The sequence below is a fragment of the Simochromis diagramma genome, unplaced genomic scaffold (assembly GCF_900408965.1).
Source record: "Simochromis diagramma unplaced genomic scaffold, fSimDia1.1 OVJJ01000205.1, whole genome shotgun sequence".
Lineage (NCBI taxonomy): Eukaryota > Metazoa > Chordata > Actinopteri > Cichliformes > Cichlidae > Simochromis > Simochromis diagramma.
Genome location: NW_024386782.1, coordinates 13,358,932 through 13,379,901, shown reverse-complemented (window position 1 = coordinate 13,379,901; position 20,970 = coordinate 13,358,932). Strand labels below are relative to the sequence as shown.

General features: G+C 41.4%; 1 protein-coding gene across 2 annotated transcripts in view; it reads left to right on the top strand.

Annotated features, from left to right (window-relative positions):
- Positions 1 to 1,623: 1,623 nt before the first annotated feature.
- The window catches only part of LOC120727595 (protein unc-13 homolog A-like), a 34,782-nt gene continuing 15,435 nt past the window's right edge, over positions 1,624 to 20,970 (top strand). Inside the window, exons 1-17 of one of the 2 annotated variants that reach the window (XM_040021960.1) lie at positions 1,624 to 1,957; positions 8,250 to 8,279; positions 8,482 to 8,581; positions 10,843 to 10,960; positions 11,051 to 11,174; positions 11,844 to 11,914; positions 12,085 to 12,139; positions 12,538 to 12,567; positions 13,843 to 14,056; positions 15,338 to 16,426; positions 16,581 to 16,683; positions 17,947 to 17,990; positions 18,983 to 19,061; positions 19,501 to 19,506; positions 19,604 to 19,678; positions 19,786 to 20,005; positions 20,672 to 20,899. In XM_040021960.1, the coding sequence (XP_039877894.1) occupies positions 1,936 to 1,957; positions 8,250 to 8,279; positions 8,482 to 8,581; positions 10,843 to 10,960; positions 11,051 to 11,174; positions 11,844 to 11,914; positions 12,085 to 12,139; positions 12,538 to 12,567; positions 13,843 to 14,056; positions 15,338 to 16,426; positions 16,581 to 16,683; positions 17,947 to 17,990; positions 18,983 to 19,061; positions 19,501 to 19,506; positions 19,604 to 19,678; positions 19,786 to 20,005; positions 20,672 to 20,899 (2,608 nt within the window). In that variant the 5' untranslated portion in view covers positions 1,624 to 1,935. Of the gene's footprint in view, positions 1,958 to 8,249; positions 8,280 to 8,481; positions 8,582 to 10,842; positions 10,961 to 11,050; positions 11,175 to 11,843; positions 11,915 to 12,084; positions 12,140 to 12,537; positions 12,568 to 13,842; positions 14,057 to 15,337; positions 16,427 to 16,580; positions 16,684 to 16,767; positions 17,369 to 17,946; positions 17,991 to 18,982; positions 19,062 to 19,500; positions 19,507 to 19,603; positions 19,679 to 19,785; positions 20,006 to 20,671; positions 20,900 to 20,970 lie in introns of those variants that run through there. The other variant, XM_040021961.1, reaches the window with a different exon arrangement.

The window sequence follows — 20,970 nt, the reverse complement described above, 5'->3', positions numbered from 1 at the left end:
AAGAGTTGCATCTGAACAAACCACAGGACCACAGGAACCATGTACTGGTTTGGTGTTGGGCTCTTTGACAGTGGCAGAGGGTTGATGATTTAGTCTTGTCTTGCATCAACAGGACCTGTGCACCTTGTAGTCATTGAGTTGACCGTGAACTCCTCTGTACACCAAAGTATTCTAGAGTCAAATGTTAGGCCATCTGTCTGACAGCGAAAGCTTGGCTTAAATTGGACCAGGAATGTGATCCCAGGGAGGCACAGCAGCAAATCTACAATAGAATGGCTGAAAATAAAAAACGTTTTGTAATGGCTCAGTTAAAATCCAGACCTCAACCTGACTGAAAACCTGCAGTGGGACGTTAAGAGCACTATCAAATTCCTGCAAACGTCAACAAACCGCAACAACGGTGTAAAGAAGAGTGGGCCAAGTTTCCTCCACAAGGATGGGAGAGACTGATAAAGTCATACAGACAATGATTACTCCAAGTTATTGCTTCTAAAAGGCTTCTATGAGGCTTCTATGTTGTTGGAATTAAATAATTTGCAGTGCCTCAATAATGCTATGCTATTAATAATAAGTGTTATAAAGTTATATAGTGTAGTATTAAGTGGACGCAGCCCTGAAAAATAAAGGCATGAGACCATGTGTCCTTGGGGAGTAGAAAGCTGAAGACTCTCACTCACGCTTGCCTGGGAAAATGTAGATAAGAGGGGACCATCTCTAGTGGAAAGTTACTGAGACACTGTTGTTTAGACTAGAATGGTAGTATAATAGTAGTAGCTTCTCCCTTCTAGAAGCAATGTGAAAGAGTAATAAAGTGTTAAATGGTCTACTGAGCAGTGTTTTGTCTTCCATCGGATGCCTCTGAGGAATCAAAAGAACTCGGTGTAGTGTTGATATTTACAGTGTGCATAGATGCTCACAACCTATTTCTTCTTTCTTTAAATATTGATGTTATTGATCATCTCAGGTAGTATTTAGCTAACTTACAGACTAGATCATTTTTTAGTACTTCCTGATGTGTAAAATCTTAGGTTGGATAGGGTGCACTTTCTTTTTTTACCATGAGGGTACAAGGTTCTGTGGACAAGTGGATGACCTCCTGAATATTTTCAGCGGATACTGCAGTGATGCTTTTTGGGGGCTGCACTAACTGACAGTTATACAGTGAAACTCTATTTTCAGACTGATTTCTGAACATGATAGTGGATCTGCTGTGAAACCCCTACCAACACACCGAAAAGAGGGCTAAGTTAAAGGGTTAAGTGCTATTGGATGGGATTAGATTATTTACTTCATCACTGGGTGTATTTTCCATATGCATGACTTAAAAAAAAGAAGAAGAAAAAAAGACCACGGATGCTAACTTGCTAAATGAAAGCGCCACCTGATGTTGATGTTACCACCTGATCCAGCCTTGGATGTGAACTGAGAAAAATACTGGACAACTTTCTCTCTGAAGCAGTGAATGGAAATTCCTGGTCGCCATATTGTTCATTGAGTACATTACATCAGCCAAAACGATATTATTAATTACCCCACCTTCCCGCCTCCCCTTCTGGCTGCTACTCATCACCCGTGACGTCAGGGCGGCACGGCGCGGGGGAGCTGTCCTCGCGCGGAGGGTGCTGCTGCTGAAACAAGATGGCTGTGCGCGCAGGAGGAGCAGCGGCGGCGGAGGAGAGCTGAGGCAATGCAGAGGAGGGGGGGCGAGGAATTCACTTCTGTGTGTCTTTCTTGTCCTGCCAAAAGAGCAACAGCCCCGCAGAGGAGGAGACGACACGCTTCCGAGATGGTGCTGATTTGTTTCCGTTACCTTTTACGGTGACGGTTTTTAACGGGGCTTTTTTATTTTTATTTTTTTTAAACGGACGGACTGACCAAACAAATCACGGAGTCTGAGTAGAGGACAGCCGGGGACGCTCAACACCGCTACCAGAGATGTCCCTGCTGTGTGTGGGAGGTAAGAGGGGAAATGAAAGAGGCCGTGAAAGCCTGCGTGTTTCATGTTATTGAAGTATCACTAACTGCACCAGCTGTCTGACAGAGCCTGCGAGCTATCAGCTCCCAGCAAAAGTGTGTATGTGTATGCGTGTGTGTGTCCCGAGCTATTGTGCTGAATAGTCATTAAATCTCAGAGCAGAAACAGCACGTTTATTGCGTGGGGAACACCACTGGGATACTTTCAGCAGCGCCGTGTGTGTTTGTTCAGCGCTGTCTGTGCTCACGTGTGTCTGACATGAAAAAAGAGCAGTTGTGACTGTTTGTAGTAGAAAGCATGAACGGGCTCTTTGACTTTCTGTAAGCCCGGGGAGAACCGCTGCTTCCTCTCCCGGCTCGCACTGTTGCGGTTGCCCGGTGTAAGCCTGCGTGTGTGTCATCCACTTCATTCATTCATGCGTGGGCAGTCCAAAGAGGAGGAGGAGGAGGAGGAAGACGAGGAAAAGCCCCTACCGCTGCCGCACCCCTCGCCTCCTCCTCCTCCGTTCACCGTGAGGGAATACTGGCTGTAGTCTGGAGGTGCGCGTCACTTCTGCGCGTTTTCCCTCAAGCGATGCGTCACCTCCTCCCACCAGACTCCCCGAAAGCACCTGATGCTGATACTGTTGCCTCTCCGCGCGATGAATAAGCATCTGCTGTGATTGCTCATAAGCTGGAACCTCCAGCTTCACATCCAGGGCGCGTTGAACGCACACGAGGAGAGGATGAGAGAGGCAGGGGGAGATTTTACAGAGAGACACGCGGTTGTTCTCAAGTGCGTTTTTGGCATACTTTGATGATAGATTGGGGCTGAATCAGCAAAAACTTGCCACCTCAAAAAACCCAAAACTGTTTAAAAACTGTAGTCAATAGATGGAATTTAAGCAAAATTGGTGTTGAATAGCAAATTGTCCTCTAAGAAAGTTCCAGCCAGGGCTCTCAGTGTCTTGTAATTATTCATCTACATTGCTCTGGTCTTTAAGATGCCATGAAACATGAAATGAAACTGAAGCTTTCAGTTTAAAGTCATTCCATAATAATTTAATGGGTACCTGCTTTCTACTTTTTACATAGCTTAAAGGTGACGTGTAAAGAAAGCCCAGATGAGCCTACATGCACAAGTGCACTACTGAATATTTGTAATTTTTACTTGACTATTGACTTTTATATCAATTCTCTAAAGCTGTGACTAATACAGCCTCTAAAACAGATCAAGGGTTGGGCTGTAGTGTAGACATACAGTGTATGTGAGCTCTAGGCAGCGTGTGTGTTAGTGGCAGCGTGTGTTAGTGGCAGCGTAAGGACAAAAGAGAAGTTAAGTGGTTCGTGAAGTCACCTTTGATATGGCAGGCCCATTATGGATGCCAGCCCACCACATCTTGTCCCACCGGGTCCACCCACTGACTGTTCCTGCTCTGAGTCAGTCCCAAGTGTCATTAAGACGCTGAGCGTTATTCATTCATAAACACTGGCTGCGGCTGTCAGTGTTGTAGTCTACGAGACTTGGCAGCGGGCCCTTTTTCTGTTCCGCTTACATCATTCATGCTTACCTGACTGGAGCTATTTCTGGCCTCCACAGTACTTCATGCCTCTCGAATAGGCAGCATTTCTTTGGCGCATCTGCCGACCAAGCAGAATTCAGACACTGATACAGATTAACTCTGAAAAACTTGGCTTCTTTTCCAGCAGATAGCCCACATACTGTACTCTGAAGTCCACTTATTCTCCCTGTCCTCTCGATTTGGACACTAAATCAGGGACTGACACTATCAGCAACTGCAGGGGCTGCTGCAGATCTCATGTATATGTGATCCTTCAGTATAAAGCACTGTCTGTCTGAGTCATGTCATCCCTCGTTTCTGTCACTGGATGGCTGAACTCAGCTCACCGACAATCTATTTTATATTCCCTGACAGTTCAAGTTGAGGCATTTGCTTGATTCCCTGTCGAGTTTCTGTTTTCTTGGCAATCCGCTTATATCCATTAAGTTAGACTCTGCTGTGGCTGCAGAGGTACTTCCTGAATGAAGTTTCTGCCTGAGGAAACTGGGCTGTGCAAAATTTACCATTGAGTATTTAAGATTGTGCCACATATCTTCTTTGTTAAAGAATTCAATAGAATACATCACAAATTCCATAGACAAAAAGCAATATGTGGCTGGGTTATTCATAGACTTGACAAAGGCATTTGACACTATAGATCATGATATATTAATAAGAAAACTGGAACGTTATGGTGTCAGAGGGGTAGTTTTAGATTGGGTCCGGAGTTATTTAAGTGACAGAAAGCAGTTTGTGAAAATAAATGGTGGTTGCTCCTTATGTATGGACATTGCTTGTGGTGTACCCCAAGGGTCAGTTTTGGGTCCAAAATTCTTCAACTTGTACATTAACGACATCTGTAAAGTGTCCAAAGTATTAAAAATGGTTCTCTTTGCTGACGATACAAACATTTTTTGCTCTGGTGATGATCTGCAGAATTTATTGGAGGATATGACTAATGAAATAAGTAAAGTGAAGTTCTGGCTTGATAAAAACAAATTATCATTAAATTTGAATAAATCTAAACTGATGTTATTTGGAAATAGTAGTTTAAATACGAATGCAAAGATTCAAATAAATGGTGTTGATATTGAAAGAGTCAGTGAAAATAAATTTCTGGGGGTAATAATAGATGAAAAACTTAACTGGAGAGCTCACGTAAGATATATTCATTCCAAAGTATCACGAAGCATTGCAGTACTAAACAAGGCAAAACAGGTATTCGACAGAACATCACTTCATATTCTCTACTGTTCACTGGTTTCACCATACTTAAGCTATTGTGCAGAGGTCTGGGGCAATAACTATAAAACCACATTACATTCACTTTTTACTCTTCAAAAAAAAGCAATTCGAATCATCCACAATGCAGGTTATAGGGAACATACAAACTCACTATTTTTGCAGTCTGAAATATTGAAAATTGACGATATAGTGAAATTCCAAACAGCACAAATTCTATTCAAAGCAAAAAATAAAGAACTGCCAGGTAATATTCAGAGTATGTTTTTTTTGAAAGAAGGAAGTTATAATTTAAGGGGTTTTTGTAACTTCAAAACAATGAAGGTACGTACTACAAGAAAAGGCTTTTGTGTTTCTGTTCATGGAGTGAAACTATGGAACAAACTGAATATGGAATTAAAGCAATGTCCAAACATAAAACTGTTCAAAAAGAGTTACAAAAATATGATCTTCTCGATCTATAAAGAAAAGGAAAATATTTAAATTAAGTGAATGTCTCTATTTAAAAACAAACAAACAAACAAAAAATTCATGATGTGATATTATAGTATATAGTATATCAGAAATCTGTTCACTATTTTTATTACAAATTATATCAGTAAGGAAGCTGACTAAATATTCACTGATAATTTATGGCAAAGGGGTGGGATTAAATAAGTGTATACTTCTTCCCACTCCCTTTCAACATGTAAATTAATCAGAATGTTTTTTGTATGTAATTTGTATAGTATTTTTTTTCTCTCTTATTTCTTTTCTAAATGTACTTGTATATTGTTCACATGTTGAAATAAATTACCAAATTACCAATTACCAAAAACCAGTGAGCTAAAAGTCGTTTATTCACACGATGACTGTTGAAACAGCTTTGACTTCACCCATAACCTACAGTTCAGACAAGCTGGTCATAAAATCTTATGACCATAACTGCTAATCATGGTAGATGTATAGCTTTTAATAATTCATATCAATAAAGCTTTATTTATATAGCGCCAAATCACAACAGCAGTCACCTCAAGGCACTGTATATTGAAAGGTAAAGGTGGTACAATAATAGAGAGAAAACACCAACAATCAGACGACCTTTGGCAACAGTGGGAAGGAAAAACTTCCTTTTACCAGGAAAAAGCCCCTGACGTAAGACAATAACAGATACATTCTGGAAAGATTGACATATATCATGTTGTATATGTCTAATGAAGTGTCATCATTCATCTGTGAGCCTGTCCTGATTTCTGGCACACCAATTGCATGAAAACTGCTGGCATGTCAGCGATACATACCAAAAAATAAATAAATAAAAATTGTATTTATTGTGCTGACAGCTGAGTTGGCGTGCAGCTGTGATGAAATGTTGTTTGCAGAGTATTTCTCATCATAACGCTCACTGTCAGAGAGATTTATGATTGCATGCTATCATTAAGCTTTAGCTTTCTGCCACTGAAAATCCAATTCACTTTTTATTGATCCTTCTTTTACGTACTGCTGCTTTTCCAGGGCCGTGTTAGTGTTGACATTAAAACACAGCAGGAGGCAGGCTCTGATGGGGTCTTCCCAAACAATGTGAAGATGTAACATTGAATCAACAATTTCATTTTCGGTTGTCTTTTACAGACATCAAAAGGAAGCAGAGTGTCAGGGCAAAACAAAAAAAAATTAATGTTATTGCAAATATGATAACCCATTGTTTGGATATTTATTTGTGTTTAGCAATAAGAATGGTGGTGGATCTTAACATTACTCTCATTGCTGCAGGTGTGTGCGAGCAAGCGTACACACCTGCTGATGTAACAGCGTGCCACTTGAGTTTTTGTGTGCGGCACGAAAGAAGCGAGAAATAGAAACATAAAAAAAAAAAAAAATGAAAGTGCTCTGCTGACTCAGAGCAGTTTTTATTTTATGGTGGTTGGTTTGTGTGTGGACAAGTCTGTGGAGAGTATTGTGAAGTAATTTGTGAATTGGTGTTAAAATAGTTTTTGTTTTAAAGATCTGGTTGCATAATCCAGCGAGGCGTTTTATTAACATGTGCACACACATGTAGTGTGGGGATCTGCATGGAGGAGAGCGAGTGGGTAGTGGAGCATTAAAAATGTATGGGCGTTACGTCAGGGCTGGTAAAAAGGTGCTGCAGAGAGAGAGAGAGAGGAGAGCCTGGGCTTTAACTGTATACTGAAAAATCACACGTGGTGAAGGTGGAAATGTTCCCTTTGAAAGCTCGTACAATAAACCACAATCAAGCCATATAACTGAGCTCCTGCATTATGTTAAGGACTTCATAATTAAATCACTTGCTTTATATGTGCACTGTGTCTACTACTGGGGAATTAATAAAATTGAATAAACACAATTAATAAAATTCTAGTTTGGGTTTCAGTTTAACCCTTTCCACCCTGCTAGTCCCTGTATCAGGACCATATACAAGCCCATTTTACCTAACACTCACACTCCAATTGATGCACCAGGGGTAGCTTGTGGTTCAGTATTTTGCCCAAGGGTATTTGGACGTGCAGACTAGAGAAGCTGGGCATAGAACCACCATCCTTCTGATTAGTAGACGACCCGCTCTGTCTCCTGAGCCACAGCTATCACTGGGCAACACAGTGTTTTTAGTGAATACACCTTACTGATTTAACTTGGTGCGTGATGACTCAGAAGCAACACCGTCGTGCTTGATTTCTGTCGCATCAGATTCTGTAGAGTTGCAGCTCAGCAACAAAAGCACTGCCTTTTAGGCTGAAGTAAAATTCTTAGAGCAGAAAAGTAGTGAAAATAAAAACAGCAAAGTAAAACTAAATGGGAAAGGAATTAAAAATGACTTACTAAATGTATTTAAAAAATGGATAGAATATCATTTGTCTGAGGCTGCTCATTGTTGTGTAATTGGAAAGCTCATTATGTGTTTTCTGCATGTGTTCTTTCTCAGACTAAAAGGAACTGAAATGAATAGGATGCATTTTATGGGTTAATATGCTGTAGTGTTACTGCTCTAACCCATGAACTAAAATGAGACTGACATCTGAGCTCTATCCCGTCCGTGTATTAGCATGTAGATGCGTTGTATTTTCCGTTTCTGTATCCCACACTGATGAAACTCAGCAGGACATCCGTGTTTTTCATTGCCAACTCGGCTGGAACTTATAAGGCAGAGCACCGAGTTCAAGTCTGGATCATTAAAATTTAGCTTCCCTGAGTCAAGACTTGAGCTATTTGTGTAAAATGTGGATGTTTGCTGTGCAGTCATCACCAATTCCATCTGATTGGAAAGTATGCGAGGCTATTTTTTTCTTAATCTAATAATGCGATTAATTTATGCAGTAATTTGTTGTGATTTCATGTTATGTGTGTTTTACTAAAACTCACACTGTCATTTCTTGTGCATCGCAAGCATCCCCGTGTTGTCCGATTTCAGTGCAAAAGCTAAAAACAGAAGACACATTAGCATGGCAACAGATGGTGTTCCTGTGTGTCACTGTGTCCCTCTCTGTGTTTTCACAGTGAAGAAAGCCAAGCTGGATGGACCCCAAGGTAAGACCTGGGATACTGGAAGTAACATGAGGTGCAGGGGCAGAGATATAAGTCTTTAAAAAGACTGAGCACACATTGTAAAGTCAAAGAATAGAGGGACAGGAAATCTGTTATTGTGTAGGAATACAGTTGAAGAGAGGGAGACTACCTTATTGTTTTCCATTTTAAAACACCTATTTCTTCTTCCCTTTCTCCTCAACAGAGAAGTTCAACACTTACGTGACTCTAAAAGTACAAAATGTGAAGAGCACAACCATCGCTGTCAGGGGCAACCTGCCCAGCTGGGAGCAAGACTTCATGTTGTGAGTCCTTTGTCATCTTCTGACAAAGCTTCCTCTCTTTCTCCTTCTGTACTCTCCTCTCTCTAACTGCATTCTCTTTCCATCCTCCCATCACACTCTCAACTCCAGCTACTTGAGTGCTTTCATGATGTTTTTCTTTTTTTAAATCAGCTTTTCTCCAGCCCTCTCCAGTTTTTCAGTCCATCCCAAGTGCCCTTTATCCCTGTATTGTTTCAAATATCTCTTCCTCTCTGCCTACAACTGCCTCATGCTCTTTTTCATCTGCTCTCCCTCGATACTTCTGCCCATCTCATCCTTATTCTCAACCTTGGCTCCTTCCCAGCCCCTCTCTCCTCTCCTCTTCTCTGTCATTTCCTCTAAACACAAATCCTTGTTATTCATTTTTTCAGCCTCTCCTCCTCATCCTCTCTGTATTTTATAGTCACCCCAGCACCCCTCATATTCACAGCTTGCATTAACAATCTTTATTCACTTTAAAATTAGTTTGTTTTGTCTTATTTTACTTAGGATGTAGTTGGTGGTTTCAGCCAATAAAATATTACACAACACTGAGTATTTTTCATATAGAGTGATCCAGCGTGGTACTGACAGAGTGGCAGCATATGGGTGATAAATGGTGAGAATCACTTAGCATGTGGGATGCAGCAGGCAGGATTACTGCGGCGTCCTGTGCATCTGTATGATGGTCGGAGGCGTTGAGTGGTGTGCTGGGGTTGCATCAGTGAAGCTGCGTTATGTAATGTTTGGGCTGCAGAGAGCGCCTCATGCCCCCACTCAAACCGTCTTTAAATGACTGTGCCCCCTCAGTCACCACCATGAATCAAACAGGCACTTTTCTTAAAAGGAGTCACCACCGAGATGGGAAATCCACTCCCTCCATTTCTTAATTAAAGTTCCCGATTTCTCCCTCCAGGCATGCGATACAATCACCTCCTCCACTGCCTTCATCACATTCTTACCCTCCCTCCCCCTTTTTATGCCTCACTCTCACTCTTTTTTTCTGTCCTGCTGTCTTGTAAATGTTTTATGGTTCATGCTCACATCCCAAAGGAACATGTTTTAAATTTGTCATAGCGGAGCCCAAAAGTAATTACTTGTGTTTGTTTAATGTGGGGAAAGTATTCAGATTCATTACTTAAGTAAAACTACATGTAAAACAAAGCAAAAGTCATCCAGTACACTAGAATTTAAAAATTCTTAAGTGTTCATGGCAAAATAGACTTATAGTAAGTATAAATTGTAGACCTACACTCACTGGCTGCTTTATTCAGTACACCTGCTGAACTGCTTATTGACACAAATATTGAATCAGCCCATCACATGGCAGTAACTCAATACACTGAGGCATGTAGACATGATCAATATGACCTGCTGATGTTCAAACTGAGCACGAGAATGGGTGAGAAAGGTGACTTAAGAGACTTTGAAAGTGGCATGAAAGTGGTCTGTTGGTGTCAGAAGGGCTGGTGTGACTATTTCACAAACTGCTGATCTACTGGGATTTTCCCACACAAGCATCTATAGGGTTTGCAGAGAATGATCCTAAAAAGAAAAAAGCTGATTCACACAAGCTCGTCAAAACCTGACAACAGAAAATTGGAAAAATGTTGCCTTGTGCTGTAATAGTCTCAATTTCAGTTTAGGCTCATGATAGTAGCGCAATGGTGTGGGGTATATTTTATTAGCACAGTTTTGGGTCCGTTAGTACCAACTGAGCATTGTATACCCATCCTCTGATGGCTGCTTCCAGCAGGATAACACACAATGTTGCAAAGCTCAAATCATCTCAAACTGGTTTCTTGAACATGACAGTGAGTTCACTGTCCTTCAGTGACCTGCACAGTCACTAGGTCTCTATTCACCTTTGGGATATGGTGGAACAGGAGATTTACATCATCTGTGTGCAGCTGGCAAATCAGCAGCAACTGTGTGATGCTCAAGTATATCAGGCATACCTTTAAAAAAGTGGCTAGTGAGTGTATAATAATAGTTGTTACGCAGGAAAAATATTTTATTTGACACTGATATGTGAAACAATGTGAAAGTGTCCTAATTTATAGTTACACAACTGTGCCATTTAATCTACTAACAAAGGTTTTTTTTTTAATCTGTTACACTGTTTTGCATTTTATAAGCTAATCATATGTTCCTAATGAAAAAGTACAGCATTAGTCTCTTTAATGCTCTTAAAGTCTATAGACGCATGCAATAGTCAAACTCTTTGTCTGGATTTTGGACTTGAATTTTCTTTGTCTTCACAGTGAAATTAACCGCCTGGACCTGGGTCTGACAGTAGAGGTGTGGAACAAAGGATTAATCTGGGACACCATGGTTGGCACTGTGTGGATTCCACTTCACAGCATCCGGCAGTCCAATGAGGTTTGACACTAACCACGATCACAACTTTAGAAATAGCTGTCAAGTGGTGGTTGAGGACTCTTCACTCAGTTTTATGTTTGTGTAATGCAGGAAGGTCCAGGGGAGTGGCTCACGCTGGACTCTCAGGTCATCATGGCTGATAATGAGATCTGTGGCACCAAAGATCCCACCCTCCACCTGGTTTTACTCGATACGCGCTTCGAACTGCCTCTAGGTGAGAAATCAATATTCACATCAAAACCAGAAACTGTCAGTTGGTGGGAAAAAATGAGAATTTGAAATTACAGGAAGTCATCAATCCTGTTGGCAACCGGGGGGATATGGAGCAAATAAATTATGTCTGTTGGTACATTTTCACAGCAAACAGTGATAAATGAGGACCAATAATTTCTGACTGATTAATTAAGCTGACCTACTTTTTAATTCTATGTTTGAGAGGACGTCGTGTGCAGATGTGTGTCATGGAGGGCAGTGTTTGTGCACTTCTTTTCTCGGTGATCATGCTGTGTTCCACTTAGCATTGATTAGGTGTCATTTTCATGCTGTTTCCCCTTCCTGTAGTCAATATTGCACACCTGACTCCACAGTTTGTGGACCTGACCTATTTATAGGTACTTGGCTTTAGACCTGTAAGTGGAGGAGGGCAATTTTCAATGTCACTGTATCCTAGTTAGACCAAAGTTTCCAATCTGGGTCAAAAATATTTACGGATGGGCTTGTTATACAATACTTTGTCTTCATTTGGGTTGCCTTTCATTTGTGACATAGAACAAAACAGTTCTTATGCAGACAGTCCTGTGAAAAACTATTTTAAGTGCTTATTTAGGAGAAGCTCTGTTTTTGCTGTGTTTGTAACTGAGCCTTTCTCGCTGGTTGTTTGCAGATATCCCAGAGGATGAAGCACGGTACTGGGCCAAAAAACTGGAGCAGCTCAATGCCATGAGGGACCAAGATGTAAGCTGTTACCCAGTTTGATTTAATATCCCTACGGCACATCCGTACTTTTTAGGAACAAGCCAACGTGATTAATTGGGGGAATATTTTGCAGTTTACGAGATGAAATCCAACATTTTCTCCACTTCTGTTTCATTATTTTTCAATTATCCTCACGGTCTCGGCTCCAGTACTCATACCAGGAGGAACAGGAACGCCCTCTGCGTGTGCCAGGAACCCAGTGCTGTAAGTAACCCGTCGCTGTTTTTACAAATCAGTTTGTGCTTAACAGGAGAATTATGTGTCTAGCTTCAGAGATGTAATTAGTTTAAGATCAGCATGTGCATGATGCATATAACCACACGAGGGTTGTTGAGCATAAGATGGGGAAAAGGGCCCGGATATCTGCACTGTAAAGAGATCGATAGCGTTATCAGATATCCAGAGGCGAGCTCCTCCAGAATCCTCTGTGTTTCGACCATTAACTCCGTCTGCAAGGCTTGCTGAGCCAGCTGTCTGGAAAGGCTTTCCATTCACCACCTCCATCTTGGAAATTTGAAGTGTTTAATGGCACGGAATCATGTTTACGTTTTAACACCGGTATAATTCATAATCAATACTGACATCCTCCTGTTTCCCTGCAGGTAACTGGAGTCTGTGGGGAGACCAACAAAGTAAGTGTACATACACTCACACTTTCTAAATTGCTTTGATTCTGCAATCCATCATTAGATTTGAAATCAAGCAATATGATCAATGGAGCGCTGACTTTGAGCTTCAATTTGAGGTTGTTTTCTTGTAGTTGTATATATCGGGTGAACTGCGTTGGAGTGATTGTGATTTCAGCCACCTCTGAAAGCTGTGAGGCTATATTAAATTCCATTTGTGGTAGTCACAGCAGTACAAACGAATATCTACTTCCAGTAGCAGTGTTACTTGTTACTGCAGGTAATAAACAGACCTCTACGGCCATGCTGGTAAACAAAAATGACTTCAATGAAAAAAAAGTTTACATATTATTTCAAGTAATTTGTATGATGTGAACTTTTAACATTAGTTACTGTTTTATTTATTTATTTTACAGTGATTGAAAGAAAAAAAAATCAGCATCTCATTGTCCGGACATTCAAATCTACACAAAAAGTCTCCTTTGTCTCGCTTCCTTCCTGACTATCGCTTTCTCTCTCACTGTGATTAGCAGATGGTGTTATATAAGTGCCTTTCAGACTCACCCACACAACTGCAGCGATTCATCTCTCTTCACTCAGATTTTAAAAAAAGGAAAAAGCAGGGAGTGGGGTGTGATGATGGATGCTGAGCTGATGGAGAGGGGAGAAACAGGCAAAGAGAGAGAGAGACGGGGGGCACACGTGGGGGGCATGAAGTTTGATGCCTTTAATTAGCGTTTTTACATGCCCAGGCGGATGAAGATGAAGGTGCGAGCGGTGCAGCGGCTGCCTCCATCAGTGGCTTTCAGAGTGCAAAAGATGATGGATAATGATGAATGATTAATAGATAGCTGGTTTCTCTTTCGACTGCTTCAGCACTGTTCAAGTCGGTCATCACTTCCCTCTGGGATTTTTAATCTAATCCAATCTATGGACACCACAGAAAAGTAAAGCGTCCCCTCAGCAAGCGGCGTAGATTTACATTCGGCTATGACGGGAGGGTGAGAGGGAACACGCTGATATTCGTCGTGTGCTTCATGTTTCACTTCACTTTGAATGGCCTGCAGTTTATGGGTGTAGCTGGGGTTCAGCCGCTCATCTTTATTATCTGTAATTACCATAGTGTAAAAAATTGGTTTAGTGCTGATTAGAGCCTCTTATCTCTATACCACATGACGGTTTCATTATTTTCATGGTAAATTATTCTGAATTTCTTCTTCCGGCTACAGCAAATTGTGAAGTTTTTTTTTTCTTGCTATGAATGTGTGTGCTCCTCTGTAGATGAAGACCCAGATAGTGCTGTGGACGACAGAGACAGCGACTACCGCAGTGAAACCAGTAACAGCATCCCCCCTCCCTACTACAGCACATCCCAACCCAACGCCTCTGTCCACCAGTATCCTATCAGCCACCAGCACCGCAACTCCAGAAGCTTCTCTTACCCTCGCTCTGGCAACAGCCATGACCTCGACTACCACCATCAGAGGACTGTCAGGTGTGTTTCTGCTTTGGTGTAGGCGTGTCTGTCCCAACAGTACCATGGCTGGCAGATTAGATGTGATGTTTAGTTCAGCTATAACCAATTTTGCCGCAGACGTTTTGATCTTCTATAGTAAGAAAAGACACAGGGGATATTAAAAAAAAAGTATTTTTCCAGGTGCCTCAATAAGCCACGACAATATGATAATGGCCTGCATGAACAATACCTGGCACCTAAGTGGAAATCAGCCATGAATCATTCATTAATTCATGTCCGCCTGTGCTTTTCCTGCTGTGACAAGTCAGAAAGTCCTGTTAATGACTCAGTACAGTTAATGAAAATGTTCAGTGTCTTTGGTGCACATGCAAGCCTTTCATTGGTTTTTTCAGACAAAAAGCTGCATCTGTTTCAGAGTTGTTTACAACACTGTTAGACCTCTCAACATTTACATATCTTCCACAGAGTTAGAATGAAAATATACATTCATCCACACTCTGCTTTATGAATTATTCAGGTGCAATCTCATGGTCAATACTGCACATAAGATTAGCTGTCTCTGTGAGTGTATTGGACAGGGCAACCTCCTCACATCCCCGCACATCCTTCTTCATCTCTTCCTCTCAGCTCTCTGCACTCGCTCCCTCTCTGCACTTCTGTTTTGTCACCGTGCTCACCATCCCTCCTCTCTTCACCGTCTGCCTCTCCCTCATTCATCCTTTTTCTTCTCTGTGCCTCTATTTTGTTTTTAATAGCCCCATTCATCAAATAACATGAATAAGTTTTCCCCATTTGTTGCATTTCTTGATGCTTTTTTCTTTTTTCCTTTGTCAGCTTTCTCGGGGCCTCTTACCTTTCTGTTCTGCTCTATTTCTTGCTACTTGTCTGGTACTCTTGTATCCCTGGTGCTTTTCATTGATTAGCCATCAGCATTATTTCAGGCGGCCTCAAGACATGTAGAAAAGGTATTTTGTTGAGCTGTCTAGCAGTGTATCGGCCATAAAGGGCTCTAATACAGTGCTCTATAAGCATTTTTAAGATAATAGTTCATAGAGGGATGGTAAACCATTTATTCTACATATGCCTAGAAACTCACTAATATACATGTAATAATAGCATAAATTATAGTGTATGTATGTTTATTATAAAACTGTCAACCTTTTCTTAGTACCTTGGGTACTCTCCAGGCAATGCTGTCTTGCATTTTTATATTTTTCTCTTCTCTTCTCTTCTCTTCTCTTCTCTTCTCTTCTCTTCTCTTCTCTTCTCTTCTCTTCTCTTCTCTTCTCCTCCCTCCAGTCCCACTGGGAGCTATGCATCATCTGCAGAGCTCAGCCGGTGCAGCAGTCAGCTGAGCGAGGAAGACTATGGTGGTGAGTACGGGGAGAGGGACCTTTACGATGAGAATGACTCCTACCATTCCTGTCACTCCTCCGTTAGCTATAGTAAAGGCTCTCCAGACTGGGACCCTGATGAGACTCAGGGGGCGTACAGCGATGAAGGTGGCTACAGCAAAGATGGAGGAGAAGAGGCTGCTCTGTATGAGGAGGATGACGGAGGACTGTTGTATGAAGGAGAAGAGGAAGGCCTCTATGAGGATGAGGAGATGATGTATGATGATGAGGATTTGTACAATTTGGATGGGACCCTCAGTGAGGACATGGAACCTCCCTTCACTCCCACTCCAACCTCAACTGCCCCTCCAGCACTTGATGTACCCAACTCCAGGCCCCCTCTAGAGAAGCAAAACTCCCTGCACCAACAGCAGCCTCCTGCTCAACCCTCTAACCAGTCCAACCACGCTCATTCTGCTGGTATGGCACCAACAACACAGCCCCCTTCTGGTCAACAAACAGCCCAACCGCCCAAACAACCCCAGACCCAAACACAACCCCAGCCGCAGCCAGCTCCTTCTGCCACGTCCTTCTTCTCCATGGCCAAACCTCTAACAGCTGCTGTCACGGGATTGGCTTCCAGTTTCCTGTCTTCTGTCCCCACAGCCCAGCCAGCTCAGTCTCACCCTTCACCTTCAGCTGTATCTCAGCAAAACCATTCTGCTGCAGCTAACTCTGTCCCTCCATCTCACCCAGCCACTTTGGCTAACTCAGCCCCTGCTGCGTCCCAGCCCCCTTCCAAAGCAATGGGCCCTTCATCTGAGCAAACCCCATCTAATCTCAATGATCCGGCGACCCAGTCAATGTCATTTGAAGACCAGGCTCCCATGGTTGAGGAGGAACCATGGCTAGAGCAGGAAACAATGCTGGAGAAGGAGGCCAGAACTCCTCCCGCACAGAATGAAGAGATGATTCCCATTGAGCAGAAAGAGGAGAATTTTGAAGAAAGCAGACCCGTGACCCCAGATGAGGAAAAAGAGATGCCACCTGAGAGGTAGGATTGAAGGTTGAATGGAAATAAGATCAATTCACTGAATCAACAAAAAAAAATCAGAGCTGAAAAGTTGTTTTCACAAAGATCTTTTCAGCTGAAAACAACTTTTCTTCAGCTGAAAAAAGTCAAAAAATGTTGTTGTTTTTTCTTTTAGTCCTCCAGTAACAGAGGAGCCCAAAGAGCCAGTTGATCCAGCAGTTAGAGCCAAAGAGAACTGGCACAGACTCTACAACAAGGTCTTAGAACAACTCCGGGAGGTAAGTGCACCATTTACTCCCAGTCTCAGCTCTGACCGAGCCACACCCTTCCAGCCTCACTGCAACAGTCCACTCAACTGAGCTGTGTGCCTGATTCAGCTCCACCCAGTGATATCAAAAATACACCTCAGTTCCAGGGACTCTAAAGTGTCTACCAGGTCTCTGAAATATGTATGTGCTATCCATTATTTATGTGCAGAGGCAGGGTACATACACTAACTTCTTGAGTTCTGTTTTGATAGTGTTTTATGCAGACTTAATGTGTTTCATATTCTATAATTGATACCTTTTTGGCTTCCTTAAAAATAAAAATACTTGGCAGGGAGCAAACTTCATATTTTAGCCTGGGTGCAGCTCCACACCACTGCTTGACAAGAACTGCATGGCCTAGCCAGATACATTAAGTTTTGCTTGGTCGGTTTTCACTTGCATATTTTATTTATATATTATGTTGCTGTTCATTGCGTTTGAATTCAGTTGTGCAGAGAAATAATCACTTGCTTCGATGTTTATTTTGATGTGTGTTGCATTATGTTTTTGTACATTTGGCTTCCTTCCCCTCTCTTTATTTTGATTTTTTTTGTTTGTTTGTGCCAACCCGCTTTGTTTTCTTTCCAGTTTCATGTCATTGCCATAGTGACACTCACATGCACTTTGCTCGGCCATCATTGGAGCATGCTGACAGGTAGGTACAGCCTGAACGTGTTGCTTGAAAGACAGAAGGAAATGCGTCCTGCTGCATATCTATATAAACAGCCACCTTCGCTTCGTTCATTCATTTTTCACAACAATTTGACCTTTTTTAGTTGTATCTTTCAAGAGCTGAGCAGTTTGCATATGTGACATAAATTAATTGGCTTTCCAGAAACACCTTTGAATTGAAAGTTTACATAAATAAGAGTACTTTGCATAGCTCCATAATCCATAGTTATTTATTGAATAAGTGGTTCTTTTGGTTCTAAATTCTGCTGCCTATAGAGTAAATGCCTTTGTAAATGCCATTATCTTTGTTTCACAGCTGTACAAAGAGCACACTAACTCTGTAATTTCTCTGACCCGCCCTCCTTCAAACAGTGATACAATAATTCAAAATGGGATGGGGTTTAAATGTGAAGAGTTTAATTGAGCACTTTCATAATCAGATAACTTTCATTATGGTGATGCAGCTGTATTCATGCAGCATATTAAAGGAAAAAAAACCCTGTAGGGACAAACTTCAGATGTCTTTTTTCTTCTTTGACATTCCTCCTCTTTCTCTCTCAGGCTCGAGGAGAGACGTCCAACTCGCTGTGGTTTGGTAAAGGAGGGTGAGTCGTTTATGTTCTCTTATATGACGTTACATCAGACAGTGTTTCAGTTAGGTCAAATAATATATCAGCAATTTTACAAAGTACATGAGAAATTTGAAATATTATATAACTTTTTACAGGTAATAACTGTTTCCTTTCCTTTGAAATACACAGACATTAAAGTGAAGCCACTCCATAACATTAACACTGTCTGAACCCTGATATGTACAGTACATTGGCAAATATTGTTTATTTTTCCACAAAATTACCAAAAATTTATGCAGTAATAAAAATTACTAACAGAATAATTCGTCTCTTTTCCTGTAAATTTTCTTACACACTACTTAAATGTACTCACAATATAATTGTTTCTTTGTTTCCTGGTGTGCTAGCCCTGTTATTCTAGTAAATTTACCCTTTAAGTATTTGTAGGTAATTATTTTGTCATTTCAAGTAAAGTACATTAAAATTCCATTTAATTACTTGGGAAGTATGACAAAGTGTTACCTCAAGTACAATTAAAGTTATCCTCAGTTCATTGGTGAAAGAATCCTTCGGTGTTTTAGCTTGACAATCCTTTTTTTTAGCCCAGAAATGCTTTGTTCTGTTTTATTGAGGCTCGTTCAGCTTGTGGCATTAAGCCAGTAAGCACTGAACAGCTCTGGGGTGCCCCGACTTGGCTGACAGGTCGTTTGTAGATGAGGGAGACATCAGAGCTCAACTGAAGCTTCATGCTGAAGAAATGCTACGTTAGCCAAATAGAAACCCAGCAGTTAATGCTAGGTGTGTGGAGTGTCATGCCCACTATTTTATACAAAGTAGTCGCTGTAATTAAACTCCCCAATCAAGTCCTTGAGAAGTCCTTGACTGAGCATTAAAAAGGACTGAGATAAATCCATCACCCTCTTTGTTCCAAATCTCAAATTTATAGTAAAGCATTTTGATTATAAAAATATAAATACTGATGAGTATATGCATAAAAATTTTACTGTTTATTGTTCAACTTACAGAATGGGAGGTGCACTATACAGTATTGACAGCATGCCCGACCTTCGCAAGAGAAAAGCCATTCCTCTAGTCAGAGATCTGGTGAGAACATTAACACACACGTGCACAAACACGCGGACACACACATGTAATAAACCCCACACTAAGAATCATTTTTGTGTAGACACAATTGATTTCTGTCTACGATCTTTCCTCTGTCATTGATTTACTGTCTTTTATTTTGCGTTGTAGTTAGTTTTTCTTCCTCTTACCTTATGCATGATTGAACTTCTACTTTTCTAGTTCACCTTTTTTATAATCAAAAGTAAATTTACTCCACCTGTAGCCAGTTTGATTGCTGTGCTTGATTTGCTGATAAATGCTGCATAGCAGTAAATAAGAGTTTAGGAAACATACTTGTACACACACAGATCATTTAGATTCTGATAGCTCACTGTTTTAATATCCCTAACTTTGCTCACATCTGTTTTTGTCTCCTTCCACTCTGCTCCTGTGTTTAATCATTGCCTGATATCTTTAGGCGATGGTAAGTGTATTTTATTCATCAAAGAAATCAAATATTAGGATCTATGCAGTTGCTCCACACTTGAAAACATTTTTTTTGTTTGCCGTCTCCTCCTCAGTCTCTGGTTCAGAACTCACGTAAAGCTGGAATCACCTCAGCCATGGCCTCCACTACTCTCGGCAATGAGGAGCTGGTGGGTTTTCCTCCACATGTTTCTTTGTCAGTTTTTTTTCAGGACCTTCAGAATTTAATAAATAGCTGGACTTAAACATATGTTTCTTTTCTGTGTGGCACTTGCAGAAGATTCATGTTTATAAAAAGACCCTGCAGGCTCTGATCTACCCCATCTCCTCCACTACACCACACAACTTTGAGGTGTGGACAGCCACCACTCCCACCTATTGCTATGAATGTGAGGGACTACTCTGGGGCATCGCACGTCAAGGCATGCGCTGCTCAGAGTGTGGTGTCAAATGCCACGAAAAGTGCCAGGATCTGCTGAATGCCGACTGTCTGCAGAGTAAGGCCACACAGATTTTGGCACTCGTGCGGACAGGCATAAAACATACACATCTTTCTATTGCGCATCTGCACACACCCAAACTGTTTTAGCTCCTCCTGTGTATCCTTCTGCCCGATTGACATCCCATTATTCTTGTCCTCTGTCCACTCTCACATTCTCCTCCCTCTTCCTTTCCAATTTATCTCCTGAGTAATGTGTTGTCATACCCCTGCCCTTTTTCGCTCTCCCTTCTCCCCATAGGCTTTGCATCCATACTGCTTTGTCTAATTTAGTTTCACAAAGAGTGACTTATCCAGTTCCCATCCTCATCTTAGAGTCAGTCTAGGCGATGCATAATTCATTTCTTCTGAGTCCAAAGATTCTTGTAAGATCTTGATCCTGGAAACATTTGTTGATCTTTTTACAGTTACTTGACTATCTTGTTTTTTCCCGAGTAGATCAATGGTTAAATGGAGTCAGTCTCTGTCATTGTTTGAGGGAATTTAGGGGTTTGACTCCTGGCCAAGAAATGTCTTTCTAAATTGATCTGATGCTATCTTAACTTGGTGCCCAGTTTTAAGGAAATTTATTGCAGTGACTCAGATATATTCCCTTCCCAACATATTCACACTATCAGCTATTCGTTGTGCATCCCTTCATTCATTCTTTTCCCTGTCTATTCAGGAGCTGCAGAGAAGAGCTCCAAGCATGGCGCAGAGGACCGGACCCAGAACATCATCATGGTCCTAAAGGATCGCATGAAGATCAGAGAGAGGAATAAGCCAGAGATCTTTGAGCTAATCCAGGAAGTGTTTGCCCTCGACAAAGCAACGCATGGCATGCAAATGAAACAGATCAAGCAAAGTGTGCTTGATGGGACCTCCAAATGGTCAGCTAAAATCAGCATCACAGGTACAATTGAATATACATTTATATATTTACCTGAAATAACTGTTGAAGGATAATGGGACACATGTTTGGAG